The sequence below is a fragment of the Plecotus auritus genome, assembly GCF_963455305.1.
Source record: "Plecotus auritus genome assembly, chromosome: 7".
NCBI lineage: Eukaryota > Metazoa > Chordata > Mammalia > Chiroptera > Vespertilionidae > Plecotus > Plecotus auritus.
In genome coordinates this window covers 29797305-29813386 of record NC_137774.1, presented here as the reverse complement: position 1 = coordinate 29813386, position 16082 = coordinate 29797305, and the positions used below count along the sequence as shown (strand labels likewise).

At 46.0% G+C, this 16082-nt stretch overlaps 1 protein-coding gene across 2 annotated transcripts in view; it reads right to left on the bottom strand.

Annotated features, from left to right (window-relative positions):
• CA10 (carbonic anhydrase 10) overlaps window positions 1-9602 on the bottom strand; it is a 387282-nt gene extending 377680 nt beyond the window's left edge. Inside the window, exons 1-2 of one of the 2 annotated variants that reach the window (XM_080680847.1) lie at window positions 8993-9602; window positions 7414-8051 (exon numbers count right to left, since the gene is read on the bottom strand). In XM_080680847.1, coding sequence (XP_080536973.1) covers window positions 7414-7474 — 61 coding nt within the window. In that variant the 5' untranslated portion in view covers window positions 7475-8051; window positions 8993-9602. Of the gene's footprint in view, window positions 1-7413; window positions 8052-8290; window positions 8583-8992 lie in introns of those variants that run through there. The other variant, XM_080680848.1, reaches the window with a different exon arrangement.
• Between the last annotated feature and the right edge of the window lie 6480 nt (window positions 9603-16082).

Sequence of the window (16082 nt, the reverse complement as noted above, 5' to 3'; positions counted from 1 at the left end):
ACTATGATTAGATGTAAGGTATTACTCTTATTGGGATCACATTCCATGAATGCTCAGCCTCATCCATCACACTCCACTCCAGTAGTTGCCATATTGACCTATTGACAGTCCCCTAAATTCATCATGTCCTATCTGATCTCCCTGTCTTTGCAAATGTTGTTTCCTATGATCATCCTTCCCCAATCACACTCCTCCTGGTCAATCAGCCAAAATCTTCCAAGCCCAGACTTTAATGTCCTTCCAGAGGCAGCCTAAACCCCTTCTAACTAATACTACTTACTCTCCTTCCTCTACTCTTCCCACTTCCAGAATGAGTCAGATGTCCCTTCTCTGTGCTACTCAAACACTGTTTGTATGTCCTTTCATTACAATACTTATCACATTCTAGTGTAACTATCAATATTTTAAAAATTAGTCTATTAGATTATGAATTCCAGGAGGGAAAGGGCAATGTCTTACTCATTTCTGCTGGATCCCCAGTACCTTCTGCATGGGGCACCCTCCATAAATATTGAATGGTTAAGTGGACAAAGGGCATAACATGTGTAGTCTTGTAAATACTAAGAACCAGGTATTGTTCATTTCTGTGATTCTTCTGCTTGGTATATAGTTAGCTGGTAATTTGTTGAACACAGAAGAAATAACTGAATAATTCATTTGAATTTATAGTAACAGGTTCAAAGTGTCAACAGCAAGCATTCTTATTGATGACCATGATGATAATTTTCTGAGCAGCTCCAATTCACTGAGTGACTACTATAAGCCAGGCACTGTGGCAGGATCTTATGTACTTTTTCTCCAATCCTCATTTTACAGATTGTACAGAGGCTCAGAGAACTTAAAGGACTTCTCCAAGCCCACACAGAGAGTGCACATAGAAGGCAGGATTCACATGTTGGCCTATCTTAGTAGCAAATCCCATGCTTACTCTCATGATATGTGTAATTTGGTCAGTGGTTACTGAATTCCAGACACTATTCCAGGCATTTTAAAAATAGTGTTTTGGCCGAAACCGGTTTGGCTCAATGGATAGAGCGTCGGCCTGCGGACTGAAGGGTCCCGGGTTCGATTCCGGTCAAGGGCATGTACCTTGGTTGCGGGCACATCCCCAGTGGGAGGTGTGCAGGAGGCAGCTGATCGATGTTTCTCTCTCATCGATGTTTCTAGCTCTCTATCCCTCTCCCTTCCTCTCTGTAAAAAATCAATAAAATATATTTAAAAAAAATTTAAAAATAGTGTTTTGTTCCTTATGACTACCCTGTAGGATCAACAACTTTGGGAAGTATCATCTCCATTCTACAGAGGAGAAAGGCTGAAGCCTCTTCAAATCTCAACTGTCTACAATCCCAAATAGGACACAACCTATGAAAAGTACAGCAATAGTTGGAGACATGCCACACAAATATAAGATCAAAAGAAATATTAGAACCTTGAACAAATTTTAACCAAGTTCAGTCCATAAGATCAATGCAAAGATCCATATAAGAAAAATAAAAACCACCAAGAGATTAATATATTAGGGTGTTGCATATCTTCTCAGTTCAACAGGTCCCTGAGTGGGCTCATCCCAATTTTCCAGCATCTCCCAAAGTGAACCTTTTTTATTTTTTCCATTAGGGTCAGTCCTCACTACATATCTCACGCAATCCTATTCCTCTCTCTTTGATAATATAGTCCCCTTCAGCTCTCCTATTCCCAGCCTCCAAAATCTATCAAAATTCTCCATTTTCCTCTGTTCTGTAGCATTTATCCCCTTTACCAAACCATTAGGTATTATTCTTATTGTTTTATCTCATGATACATTTTGTGTATTACAACTTTGCTTTTACTAGTATAAACTACATCTTAACAATTAAGCCTTATTCATTCTATTTTATGAATAACTAATAGCCCTGAGCACAAATTCGTGCACCAGTAGCTCGCCAGTAGCTCACTGCTGCCCTCCAGTAGCTCTCCCCCTGCTGCCCCACCCTCCTGTAGCTTCTCCCACCCCCCCCTCCACCCAGCCCCCCTCATAGCTTGCTGCCCTGCCCCCTCCTATAGCTCTCTGCCTGCTGTCCCGCCCTCCTGTAGCTCCCTGGGCCCCCCCACCAGCCCCCCTCATAACTTGCTGCCCTGATTCCTCCTATAGCTCTCCACCGCCTGCTTGTAGCTCGCTGCTGCACCCTCCTGCTGATCCGTGATCCTGTCGTTAGCGTAACGACCATTTGCATATTACATCTTTATTATATAGGATATAACACTATTTTGTGTCCAATACCTCAACTTTGACTTTAAAACTATATCTTAAGCATGGATCATCCCATAATACTATGAACAGTTCTTTGAAATGGGCAAAGCTGAGTTAATTTTACAGGTGAGGAAACTGAGATACTAAGGGGCTAAGTGAATTACCCAAAGTCATCTAGATAACTAAGGAAGACTTCATGAGCAAGTTGAGTCTTCTAACTTCCATACTGCTTCTATAATTGCTTGCTTCCATACAATTTTATGGTGCCTAGCTCTTTTCTTGACTTAAACCACAGGCCCAAATATGTAATGCTTAGTTAAGGTGAAAAGTTGAGATGTTAGGCACTGATGACCTAGGGAAGCAAGCCATCCCCAGGGACTTTCTATTTCTCAGGAAGACTCATCTCATCTCACTGCCAAGAGAGTCTCATCTATGACAATGACACCTGTCAGTGACTGGGCTAGGTGACATCACGTGGGAAACTCGATGTAAAGAAGCCATATTGCTAACAACATCATCAGGTGGGTGTTCTTTGTTTGGCATGGCCCTTTTTTGCATTTAATGGAATGTTCTACTGTATTTCAAGCCACATTGACAACATCTGCAGTTCGCCATTTTGGAAGCACTATAAAATTGGGTTCTATACTGAGTCATAATTTACAAGCAGAAAGAGAAATATTCTGTTGCTCCCCTGGGTAATAAGCGCTACCTTGTTCCCAGGTGATGTATTAAACTTTCCAAGCCCCACCTTCATATTGGGCTCCCAGGGATAAAGGGAGTGCCACTCATGACTAGCACCCATACCTAACACTGCCAGTCTCATATGTCTGAGGAACAAAATGAAGAGACATTTCAAAGCTGTTAAGCCAAGGCCTTCTTAAAAGGAGGACTAAAACTCAATCAATAAAATGTGATTGCTGATGATTCTGTTTTTGCTTTTATAGAAGTGGGAGGGAACGAATCTAAAGGCTCTGTTCTATCTTGGCCTCACAAACCTGTGCAATGTCAGGTTTGTAGGAAAAAATATTTACATGACTGTAAACACACTATTGCTAGCCTCAGACACTGTGCCAGAATCACTGAATACATTATCTCATCTCATCCATATGATAAATGTGTGGGGTATGTACTATTATCCCCTTTCTACGTGTAAAGAAGCTGAAGGGAAACCATTTGAATTTTCAGATAAGGAAAAGAATGTATGACACATTCTTTGCTTAAGGGGTTGCTTATCATAAGCATTGGGGGGCAAACTTGGATAATAGTCTCGTCGGTTTGATTGACAGTCATGTACCACTCAAATGCTACCTTAATTCTAGCTCTAGACTATATAATCCCCCTAATTTCCACTTTCAAACTCTCTAAGACTTACATCCATTTAACACAGTTTATTATTTCCATTGAAAACATTAAAAAAAATATACCAAATAACAACATTTAAAAGAAACCTTGAACCAAAACATAAATGATATACTGGATTTTGACTCAGTTAGACCTGGCTATGAATCCTCCAGGCTGACCCTCTGTGGGCTTTGGTTGCCTTATATATAAAATTACTCTAAGAATAGATGAGTTAAAATATGTGCAATATTATGTAATATATGTGAAAGCACCACATAATTATAATTGTTATTGCTGTTATTGTTATGAATAAGCTGCCTAAGTAAAGTTACATATAAGGAAGTGGGATGCATTGAGTAAATTAAATCAGACAGCTGTTTTTGGACCAGGAAATTCTCTCCTGGCGCTGCTAAGCATTCATTCTTGCAGATGTGAACTGCTTTTGTAAGGATGGAATGGTGCTCTTGCTAGCACCTGGAAAATCACCTCTCTCTCTCTCTCTCTCTCTCTCTCTCTCTCTCTCTCTCTCTCTCTCTCCTCTCTTTCTCTCCCTCCTCCCTTCCCTCCCTCCCTCTCATCTCTTCGGAGATCTTGGCTGCCTTACATTTTCAGTAAAATGAGATCTGAGCCGAATGAGGAGCCCCAAGAACTCCCAGGCATGGTATTCCCTCTTCAGCCTAGCTGAGTTGTCCTTAAGTAGCCAAAATTGATAGAATCTCTCAAATGGAAGGCACACACGGTACTCCCTCAGCAGCTAGTTAGCTGAGCCTGGCCAAGCAGACCCCCAGTCTCATTTGTGGCCAGCGGTGACTGCATTCTGGACACCACGCTAGGCATTTTATAAAGAGTGTTTTGTTCCTTACAATTACCCTGCAGGGTCAACAACCTTGGGAAATAGTATCACAGCTTCATCATAAACCAAATGACTAGTGCAGAGCCATCAAACCTACCAAGAGCAGGGCTCTGTATTTTAAGCGTTATGTCTACACAGGCCCTAAGGAGAAAGCTCCTTGTATATACTTTTAATTTGGGGGATGGGATGGGGTGAGGGAGGGTAAGCAGCTTTGGTTAATGAAACACTAAGCTACAAAGCCCCAGAGTATTCCTGAAAGCTAGTGCTACTGACTGAAATTCAGTCAATATACCTTCTACAGGCCAGATCTACTCCCCACGTTTTCCTTCCGCAAAATGTTTACAATGCAGACTTTTGCTGGCCTTTCCTACTCTGGTATCCCTCAGTAATGATGCCAACCCAAGTACTGCATCAATTAGTGATGCCCTGGTAACACTGTAAGAATTAGTATCCATTTCATGGGTAGGGCAATTCATCCCAAGATGGTAGAGAGGTGTTTTGTTTTAAATTTTTTTAAACTCTTTTAAGATTTAGTAGGTTTTATAATCAAGGGTTATGTTCCTTTTGGTAAAGCTCAGTTGTGAGTAAATTAAAACTGCAAATCACGGAAACAGAAATGAAAGACCTACTAAATGCTCCCGTGACAATTACTCAACCTTAGTGCATTGCATTCCTGCACTTCTTAAAGCTGCCAGATGGGAAAAAGAAAAACCAAAGTCCCCCAAACTATGAGTCATAATTATGTTCCTAATCAGACCTATGACATACAGGGACATCACTGAGTGAGTGAGTAGTTCTGTTGATGGAGGGTGAAAACCACCTGGACCCTGGAGGAACAGCCTTTTGAAGTTAAGTGTATGGATGTGTAAATACGGAGTCCATAATGGTGCATCTCTGCCTAAATGTCTTCATAAAGTGCCAATTAGTGCAGATCCTAACTAGGCATTTGCAATGCTAACCTAGTTTTCTGTGTTTAGCTAATAGCTAGCAATTTCGTTTACACTTTTATCCCCTCATTACTTAGCAATACGATTACTTAGTAAACACATGTGAAAGGCCTTGGACTCCATGGCACCCCTCCTGGGTTGGAAATAATCTCCTCCTGATGCTTCTATTTATATAATGTAGTTGCTGATACACCAAACCAAGTATAGCTGTGACAGGTATCCCATTAATGGGCGGTTAAGAACAGACCCATTCTCAGCTGGGTCTCCTGTGATGGCCTGACCAAATGCAGGGACTGGAAATAAAGGATGCTGGGGGTGGTGTGGGGGTGGAGCCTCATTGATGTTAATTAACCCTTTGTAAGTTTTAAAGGGACTCAGATGGCTCATCTCATTTAAAAATTATTTATGATGCTGGTAGGGAAAGGGTATTTTATAACCAATGAAATATGGAATGTGTGTGTGAGAGAGAGAGAGAGAGAGAGAGAGAGAGAGAGAGAGAGAGAGAGGTTGAAATAGACATGTAGAAGAGAAAGATGCAAAATGTGGCCTTGTGAGATGCTACCCAGTTCATTCCTGGATATATGACTGATATAAACCTTTACAAGTCACCTAACCTAGGAATCTTCCCTTAGATGTAGGATGGGGTAAAAGAGGTCCCACTAGGATTTCAGGGCACTGTTTATTATCTGCCAGGCCCACAGTATATCTCTAATTTCTTAGTAGGGTGGCCAAGCCCCAAAGGGAATAATTTTGAATAAAAGATTTCCTATTCCTGTTCTATGAAGAGAACATTGAAACTGAATAACGGTCTTTGGATCTGGGTCCAGTGTAAGGGCAGACAAGGGTTTTTACTATCCAGCATCAGAGGGTGGGGATTGCTGGACTGAAGGAAGATGCAGGAAACATGTCCCTGTCCCCCAATGATGCTCAAATGTGCCTGCTCACAGGGGCAGGGTTCCTGCTCTCCCCTTCTGGTGACTTCATGGGAAGTTGGCTGAGTCCCCAATTCTGCAGAGGGAATGCAGGCAGAGGGGAGCGCTGCAAATGGGCCTTACCCTGGGCACCTACATGACAGGTGTGAAGGGAAATGGTGTGGACACCGTCAATGGGAGGAGGCACTAAATTGGGGAATACTGCTGATCCTGAGACTTCTTCTCACTGCTTTCCTCCAAACCTCCCACTCCCTGCACCAACAAAGACATTGCTTGGAAATTAGAATCCCTTCCAACACAGAGACACACAGGTGCAGGCAGGCACTAGCCCTACCTCATTCCCCTCCACTGGCTTGCCATCAGCTGCTAAAACCAAAGACTGGCACAAGTAACCTGAGGTCAGTGAGTCTGAGCCAGCACACCCCTGCCACTGGGCATTCCAAAGGACCGTAATTTAAAGTGGCATTTATGATGCTGTATTGTTTCTGATGGGATTTGCTTTTATTGGAGGTGCGGGGGTGGGGGGGACTATGATGTTTCAGACCATCAGCACTGGGCCTGATGGGTTTGGGGAAGGAATGGAGGACCTCCACATCCCTCTGGTCTCTGATGAATATTCTCCACTCCCGCATCTTCCCGCAGTCACTTGAAAGTGCTCCGATACCCGGGAAGGGCTCCGCGTCCATTTTGCCAGCCAGAACCACCAAGTTTGGTAACTTTGAAAGCCCGGGGTTGGGGGTGGGGGTGGGGGTTGCCAAGGCTCAGATTTTGGGGCCAGAGTTCTCAGCCAGAAAACCTTGAAAATCAACACCCATCTGCCTCTCCCTTCTCATCCCCCACCCCTTGTACGTTCCAGAACTCCATACGGATACTACCCAGGACACACACACACACACACACACACACACACACACACACACCCCCATCCTTGGGTTCAGAAGGTTTTTAATTCGGAAGGCAGCAAACCCGCAGAGCTGAGCAGGTCTCTGCCACCACCCTCCCCTCATCCCACCCCGAGAGGCCACCTGAGTGTCTTGCACACAATAAGACCCCATATATCCCAAATACGACACAACACCAACCGGCCCGCGACTCCAGCGCGTCCCGTACCTGATATGCAGACGATGAAATTGGCTTGAAGAAGAAAAAGCACCTCCCAGACTATTTCCATCCTCTGATTCTCATTCCAAGTGCATCACTCGACGGGAAAACGGGGGGGCGGGGGGGAGCCCGACACGGCACACACACATCCACACACGCACACACTTCTGGGCGAGTGCACACTCGCACTCCCACCGGACAGCCGGTCAAGGGACAGTCACCCCCAAGATCAATATCGCTGTTTGACTTGTTCCGGCAAATATCCCCTCGGGCTTAACGGATGCGCGCCCCAGGTGTGCTGACACATGTCCGATGTCTCGCTGCCCCGGAGGTGTCCCCGCTCAAAGGTCTCTGCTCCTGGCCCGAGCGGCGGAAGCAACACCAGCAGAGGCGGCGGCAGCCACCTGAAGCCACCAGCGCTGGGCTCCGTCTGCAAAAACGAGACCCCGATCCGCCGGGCGCCCCAAGAAGGCATAGACGATAGCCCCCCGCCGGGCCGTGCTGCTCCTCGGCTTCCGGGGCCCCGGCAGCTCGCAGCTCGCTGGCCGAGCCCAGGCAGTCCGCGCCAAGTTGCCCTCGAAGTCCGCCCCCCTCACCGGGGCATGGTCAGAGGGCGGCTGCTGCTCCGCTTCGGGGCCGTTCCTCTCCTGCTTCCGGGGGGCGGAGGGCGGAGCAGACGCAGCAGACAGGAGACAGTGAGAGAGAGAGGCAGGGATTAGTGCCCGAACCCGCCGGCCGCCGGCAGCCTCCGCCGACCCTCCCTGCTCCCAGATCCGCGCGCAGCCCGCCGCCTCCGAGCCCGACCCCAGCGGCGCGTCCAGGGCGCCAATCGGGAACTGCTAGGAGCCGGGGACCCGGGCGCGTCGGGGGCCCGCGGGCTCCTCACGCCGCGCGCGCGCTTTCGGTTCCTCTGCTATTTTCCGGGGCTCCCCAGAACCCTCGCTTCCAGCGCCCGCAACTAGAGCCGCCGCCGCCGCCGCCGCCGCCGCCGAGGTTTCAGCACTGCAACTGCAGGGGTCGTTATTTCCTCGCCTACGGATCCCGACGCTTCCCGAAGAGGAGGGGAGGAGAGCAGGTGGGGGCGAGAGGAGGAGGGAGGGGGTTGAGGGGGAGGTCCGACCAGGTGAGCATCCTCGCTGCCACCGGGAGACCCTACAGTCCTCGGTCCCTCCGCTCCCGGGGGCGGAGGCGGGAGGCGGGAGGCAGGGTGGGGAGGGGAGGCTCCACGCGGCCATAAGGAGGACGGGGCGCTGGGAATCGGAGCTGCCGGCCACCGCGGCAGCCGCCTGGGCCCGATCCCCGCTCCGACTCAGACTCCGCCCCGCTCGCCTCTGTCACCCTCCGAGATTTGGGGAGTTTCTCTTCTCCTTAAAGAGAACTTCGAGCCCCCCAGTTCGGCACGGGAGCCCCGGGAGGGATTCATCCTGGGAGTGTTGCTGCGCTCCTCCTCTGCGGTGGAATATTGGGGGAATTTTTTTCTTTTTTGCATAATTCGTCCCTTGCCCCCTACCTCCCCCCGCTTCTCGTTCCTCTCCTGCCCTTTCCTCCCCCCTCCCCCTTTCCGCTCCAGGGCCAGGACACGACTTACCCCAGAGTTCTCTCTGCAGGTTCCTAGAGCAGGTGCAACTCTTGCCTGCAAGTCCCTCACCTCCCTCCTCCGGAAAGTAGAAAAAGCATCTGTCCAACTCCGGGTGCCAGCAGCCGCCGCGGCCAACTGCGCCTCTGCCCAGCTCCAGGAGAACCCGAGGCTATGGGCAACCCGGCTTTAGGGGAACGGGCTTCCCTTCTTGGCTTTCAATCGCTTTTCTTTCGGGAAGCTCAAGTGCCCTGGGGGCTGTTGCTGGGGTCCAGCAGACTCTCTGCCCCAACACTCAGCTGCTTCCGGGGAAGACCTTCCCACCAAATCCGCGGGCACGCACTCACGCCCCGCGCGCGGCTGGCGCAGGCCCCGCGGGAAGGTGGGAGCGGCCGCAGCACCACCCACCGCCCAGGCCCAAGGGGAGCTCAGGTTCAGCTGGTCTCCCGACAAGAAGGCTGCCTGAGGCCAGGGAAACACTAGCACCTGGTCAGCCGCTAGCAAGGTAGATGCGAGGGGACTGGAAAGAAACCCTGCCCTCGGGACTGTGCGCCCGAGAAGAGGGCTGGGAGCGGGAGAAAGGGAAATCGCAGCAGACGTCTCTCTCCTCTATCGCTGCAGCAGGGGTTGGAGAAAGCTCCAGACCTACCTCTTGGGGGGTACCTGAAGCGGAGGAGGCAGGGTAGGGGAATCCCTGGGAAGATCTCGGATTTCTGGGCGCGCTCGTCCGGAATGCAAACTGTGAGGTTTGGAGATTTTTGCACAAGCGCGGATGGACACACACACAACACAACACACACGCACACACACAACCCACAGGGGATTTTTTTGCACATTTTTATTTTCGATGTTTAGAAGCCTTCTCAGTGTGAGCCTCGGTCTGATAACAGCATCTAAAGGGTGGATGAGTGGAAAGGAAGCGGGAGGAGGGAAGAGGGAACGGTTCATCCGCACTGAGTCAGTTTAGCGAGTCTCCCAGGCTGTGTGGCATCTGAGGTGCGGTGTGGGAGCCAAAGGAGTTACACTGCAGCGCTCCTTGGATTACTGAACGGACGCCAACCGCCCAGGAGTCTGGCTGTCCTTGGGCTGAGTGGCTGGGGCGGCTGGGGTGGAGGGGATGTGGGAGGGAGCTGAGGTAACAGCAGGAGCTTCCTAGGCTGGGGTCACTCTGGGAGACAGGGCTGCTTAGTCCTGCTGCCCCCAGAGATTCTAGAAAAGAACCCGTGGCAGACTTTGTCTACTATTTCAAAAGGAGGCGTGGCCCAGGGATCTGCTCTCTGACGCACTGCCAAGGACTCCAGGTGGTCAAGGCATTAAAAATCTAGACCCAGATGAAGAAAGCCCAGGATTCTCATTTCCAGAGCTCCAGGCTCAGCAGGAAAGATATTGAGACCTGGTAACATTAAAAGCATGTCAGGTAGTGAGAATTAACCCATTTGGGAAACATGGCGGGGGCGGGGCGCGGTGCAGAGGGGTGGTTTGTCCCTGAGCCTTGAAAGCCCACTGCACGAAAGGACTTTTTGAAGAGAGAAAAAAAGCAGTTTGCCAAAGATGAACGGATTCCATCCTAGGAAGTGTTTGATACCAAGGACAACCTTCTGCATTTGGGAGCCTAATGTTTGGCTAGCAAGAAAGACCTCTCTGGAAGCAGAAGCAGGGTGCCTGGATTGTTATACCACGACCTATTTATTTATTAATGAATTATGCAAATATCAAGGGCGTGCCTGATATGTGTCAAGCCCTGTAGCAAGATGCTGTAGTTTTGTAATTGAAAAATTCATAATCCTTGTTTTCAAAAAGCCTAAAGACCATATTCTCTCCATTTGCTTTAAGAGTGAAAGCCAGTGCAATAATACTTCATTTTCCCCCTTTCAGTCTGTAGCTCACCTTCAAGCCCTCTCAAAAATATTTAGTCTATTTATCTGCTACCAAGTACTTTTACTTTTTAAAAAACATACAAAAAATAAACAAAAACCATTAATTCATGATAGTATTTAAGTAAACATAATTGCATGCATTGTTTTCTATGTACTACATATTGCCAAATCCTTTACATGAATTCCCTTATTTAATCATCAGAACATCCATATAAGAGAAATATTATTACTTCCATTTTGCAGATGGTAAAACAGAGGCCCAGAAAAGCTATTTGCGGTCTCACGGCTGCTAATTCATAGTGTAGAAACCACAGCCAGGCATTCCAAACTCAGAGACCACGCTACCCCATCTCCCCTCATGCTCTGTGAAATTAAAAGTATCATCTTGGAGAGGTCCTTTTGTGCTTAGGTAGAACCAGCATCCACACATGTCGCAGCTAGACGCCAGTTAAAGACAGGATGAAATGTAACAGTAGAAAATGCAACTTATTTTAACTACAGTAGAAATGGGAGAAAGAAAAGATCACTGGGAATTAGGAGTAATCAAAGGCATTTCTAATGAAAATCTGAGTGCCTGCTAAGTGCCAGTTCTCTCCTTGAAATATAGCACTGAACACAACAGTCCCTCAACATTGACTTTCTACATTAGCGAGTTCTAGAACCTCATGCTATACCTTTCTTCTTTTCATTACAGTTAGTCTCTCTCTCTCTCAAACATCCAGCTTCCTCCTGAACTCAAGATTTTACAAATGGGACACTTGTTTCCAACAGATAAATTGCAGGCACTCTGTAAGTGATTGCTGAAAAAATGAATAGGTTTACTTGCTTGTTTATTTAAATAACTACAATCTTTTGGATATGTGGTACATGTCACATAGTATATTTCAAGTGCACATTAATATAATTTCAGAACAGATCTACTCTAACTCCCTTAATCTTCAGGAGAGAAGATGGAGGATTAAGGTGAGTTTAAGTGATATGTCCAAGTTCGAATACAGACAGAAGTAGAGGCAGAGGAAGAATTTGACTCCAGCCTTCCTAAATATTTATTTTAAAACCTTTGTTGGTTCCCACACTGGCTCCTGTACATGGAGAGCAAGAAGAGATCTAGAAAAGAGGAAGACTGCTCTCGAGTGGTAGATGGCAGTTTTAATAAGCAAGGGAACTTGCATATGAACTTGGGTGGTCACAAGACGAGTAGATCTCCACATCTGACTGCCAGATCCTAAAATGAAATTACTGGGTTCAGTAATATACTAGTATATCATCCAGATGGTCTCAACAACACCTTCCTCTCTCAAGGCTATGTCCTTAAAATGAATCCTAGGCTGAGGATGGTGGGCAGAACTTACATTCCAAGGAGGTGGAGGGATTGAGGAAACTGACTTCCCAGGTCCTGTTCCTGGGTCAACCAGCTGTCTCATCCTCTCGATGACCTACCTCCTCCAACAACCTTCGATCTGTCATTCTTTTTTTTTTTTTTTTTTTTTTTTTACTGAATAACACATTGCAGCAGCTAAACACAGAAATTATGTTATCTAAATCCATACAAATTGGAAGATGTTTTCCCAGATTTTTTTGCTTTATATCCAATTCACTTTCATCTTAATCCTACCATTTTGTGTGTGTGCTTTGTGTGTGTGTGTGTGTGTGTGTGTGTGTGTGTGTGTGTGTTTGTGGCTTTGTGGTGTAGATTTTTTTCTACATTAAACCTTTCTCAGAGAAGTTTTGTATGAACAAGAATCTTACACCAGCTGCAGTACCTTCAGGTAGCAGTTATAGATCAATATAGTGGATTTTAGCTTCATAATGGTTCTCCTGTTTAAATAAAGGCTTTAATTAGGACAACAGCTTGCTCCCATCTCAGCCTGTATAATTTCGGAGTGAGCAACTAATGCATTAGGTTTTTAAATTATTTGCCAGGAATTTTTTTCACATTACCTCCCCAATGATTAGCATTAAAATTACAAGTATTGAGTCTTGCTTTTTCTTTTGCCCCTGAAAAACACATTCTGGTTGACTACTTAACATTTTCTACATGCTGAATTAGAGAGTCATATGTCCCATTTATTAGGATGATCTTCACACAGGGATTGTGGCAGACAGACCCACTCTGAATATTTGGAAGCCCAGGTCAAAAGTAAATCTGATGGTCTTTCTTTCCCAAACCCATGGACCTTCCTCAATCCCTGCCCAGCCTTGCCACTGCCTAGCACTGCCAAAGGTCTCATGTGGGGTCTTTCATGCTGGTATGAGATGCCTCAAGCTCCGGGGCCCATGTTTTTCCCACACACACTTATTTTAAGAGTGATTTCTTGGCCATACTCTCAGTCCTAGGTGCACATTCATCTCACCAGCATTGCTGTCTAACTTTGGGAAAACAGTACCTGTCCCATCCCTCAGCCCAATGGTAATAAACATCAAATGCTTGTATGAAATAACTTTGCTTTCATTCAAAGCATTGGAGATGTTCAATAAGCAAGGAATGTTGTAACTCAGAGGCTCTAAAAGGAATCCCATCCAATCATCACAAAGGATGGACCCTGCTGTAGAGGTCTCCACATCTAGCTTATTTTCTTCTCCTGAACATGGGATTTCCAGATTTTTATCCAACTTCAAACAGCAGGATTTTTCTCCCTGGTACTACTGTGCGGATTTAATAAAGCAGGAGGAGCTGAGTTACCATGGTAAGAAACCAAAAAAGTTCTGAATCTGTTCTCTGATTTCTGCTAGACAGAGGAGAACACATTAAATCAAGAAGAACCTCCTGCCAGGCAGATGGATCAGGACAGGAATGAGTAGCCACAACCCAGTGACAGAGTTAACAGCAGCTGAGACCAAAAGGAGGTTGTATGACTAGCACCTTTATTAAAAAATAGAAACATGCCATTGTCAGGTACTATAACATATCACACATAATGAAGTGATGGTTTTCATCTTACTTGTTCCATTACCTTCTCTTACTGAATCTATAAAATCCTTATGAGCTGATATTACCTTATGCTAAGTTTCCTCTTGGGAGGGGGTGGACATAAATATTACATGGAAAATAGATTTTATTTTAATTTCCCATAAATTATTATTTAGAAAAAATGGTTTTTTAAATGGTTCTGAAAAAAATCTTAAATACATATTAAAGGATCAACTATTGAAAAAAGGAGGCTTTTTTCATTTCAAATCACCAATTTCTCTCATGATAAAATAAGAGTTCCTGGTGGCTGTTTCTCCCCATCCTTGCCATGAAATGGGAAACAGACTAGCATCCTTCCCTCTTCACTTCAGGTTTTACATTTGAAAGAAAATGAGCAGAACAAATTCTCCTCTTATATCAATGAATTTCAGAAGGAGGTGGTAGTGATTGCGGGGGTGTTGCCCTAATAATTTTTGGACTCTTGGATTTAGCTCAATCAATAACTTCTTGAGTTAGTTTGTTCAATAGTCATCATTAACCAAAGAAATGGAATAAGACTCCTTATCAAGCAGAATGTGAGTGCTACTCCCAAAGATTTCTCAATTACCTTCCGGAGTTTTATAACATTTTCCAAAATAAATGGATTTTAATATACATGAATTACAATGACTCTTAAGAAGGTATAGAGTGATAGTGTTATACAATCAAATGATGGATAGGCTCATAGGATCTACAATGGTTCAGTGACTGATTTTAATCTGAACTATTTGGCCACTGAATTCTTATATCAGAAGAACCTCCTCTCATCACCTGCTACCAGCTATCTACTTTAAACCAGCAGGGTGCGATGTTGAGGCAGCCTGGATATGCCTATCCCTGTGGAGAAGCAATTTCCAAATTTAAAGTGAAGGTAACTAAAGGTAAGGGGACTTGAGAACCTCCGCCTAACCATTCCCCATGTAGGGGAAGAGGTTTCTGGCAACTCTAATGGAAACCCAAACTAGATAGTGCAAACCTAGTGAACTAACCACGGTCCTGTCAGGAACATGAAACCAATAGTTATTTAATCGTTATTTTTGAGACAAATTAATGTAAAGGAAGGGTTAAACAGGGCTCAAAAGCCAGCAGGAAACACCAAGTTAACACTGAGAGAGTAACTGAAGCGGCTACCACCATTATGACCGGGGAGACAAAGCAAGGACATTAGGGTTATCAGAACGGAGAAGTCTGGGGAAGGGGTCCCCAAAGGTCTGGAGCCAGACCTCTCCAGGGAAGGTGCTTCCCATTGGTGCTGGCACCTTGGAAGCTCAGAGGAGAGGCTGTAACTCAGACCCCGCTGAGGAAGGTGCATTGTTCAGCTGGTACTGCTGTCTCTGGTTCAGGGCAGTGAAGGCTGGTTCTGAGACTCCTGGAAGAAACTGGAAAGTGGACCAACTGCTGCTTGCTGAAGCAAGAGCTGCTGTGGAGGAGACAGAGACATTGGATGCAAAACTGAATGGATCAAGTCCTTTCTCCAGCTTCTGGCCTTCTAATCAATCTCTAGCACCCCCTGTTGGCAAAGCACAACATCACAGAGCAGAGTATGAAACTATTTGGGACTAAACCATGATAGGAGAGTAACAACACACCTACTTAATTCCAACAATGACAGGACTTCGATGGGGGCAGATTTGCCTCTAATGCTGAGAGCTTCCTCGGTTGTTACAGCCCAGGGGTTTGAAATTGGAAGTTGTTGTTTGCCAGCTGGTTTTCGCAGTGCTTGATGAGACTGAGCAATACTTTTCTCTCTGAATCACCAGCAGTTCTGGTATCTTACCTACAACTTTATATGTAGTAGATCTTCCCAAATCGGTTTTTGTGCTCATCTCTCACTGCCCTATGAAACGAAGTAGCCTGCCCCACAGTCCTTTTTCCTACCTTTGAATTAGGCACCTCACCCCTAGCCTTGGCTGACTCCACTATAGTCAAAGGCCGAGCATTTCTCATAATCATGCCTGGGATCAGCTCCTAAATGGCCAGCAGCATCAAGGATGGTGCCTTACTTCCATATCCCTAGAACCTGCCTGATAATAATGGAATTGCAAAAAGACAAGAGATGTCTTCTGGTCTGGAGACTTGATCCTGAGTTAGACTTGATCTAGAGAGGCAATACAGGTGACCTGCAGGCAGAGAGACCATTATGGGAACGCAGAAAGGGAATGTCCAATATGAACCATAATAGTTGGGCAAAGCTTGATGGCAGAGGTGAGTCACTCTAACTTTAAAGGAGTGCTAGCCATAGGCACGGTGGACAATGCAGTGGAATAAGAGGTGC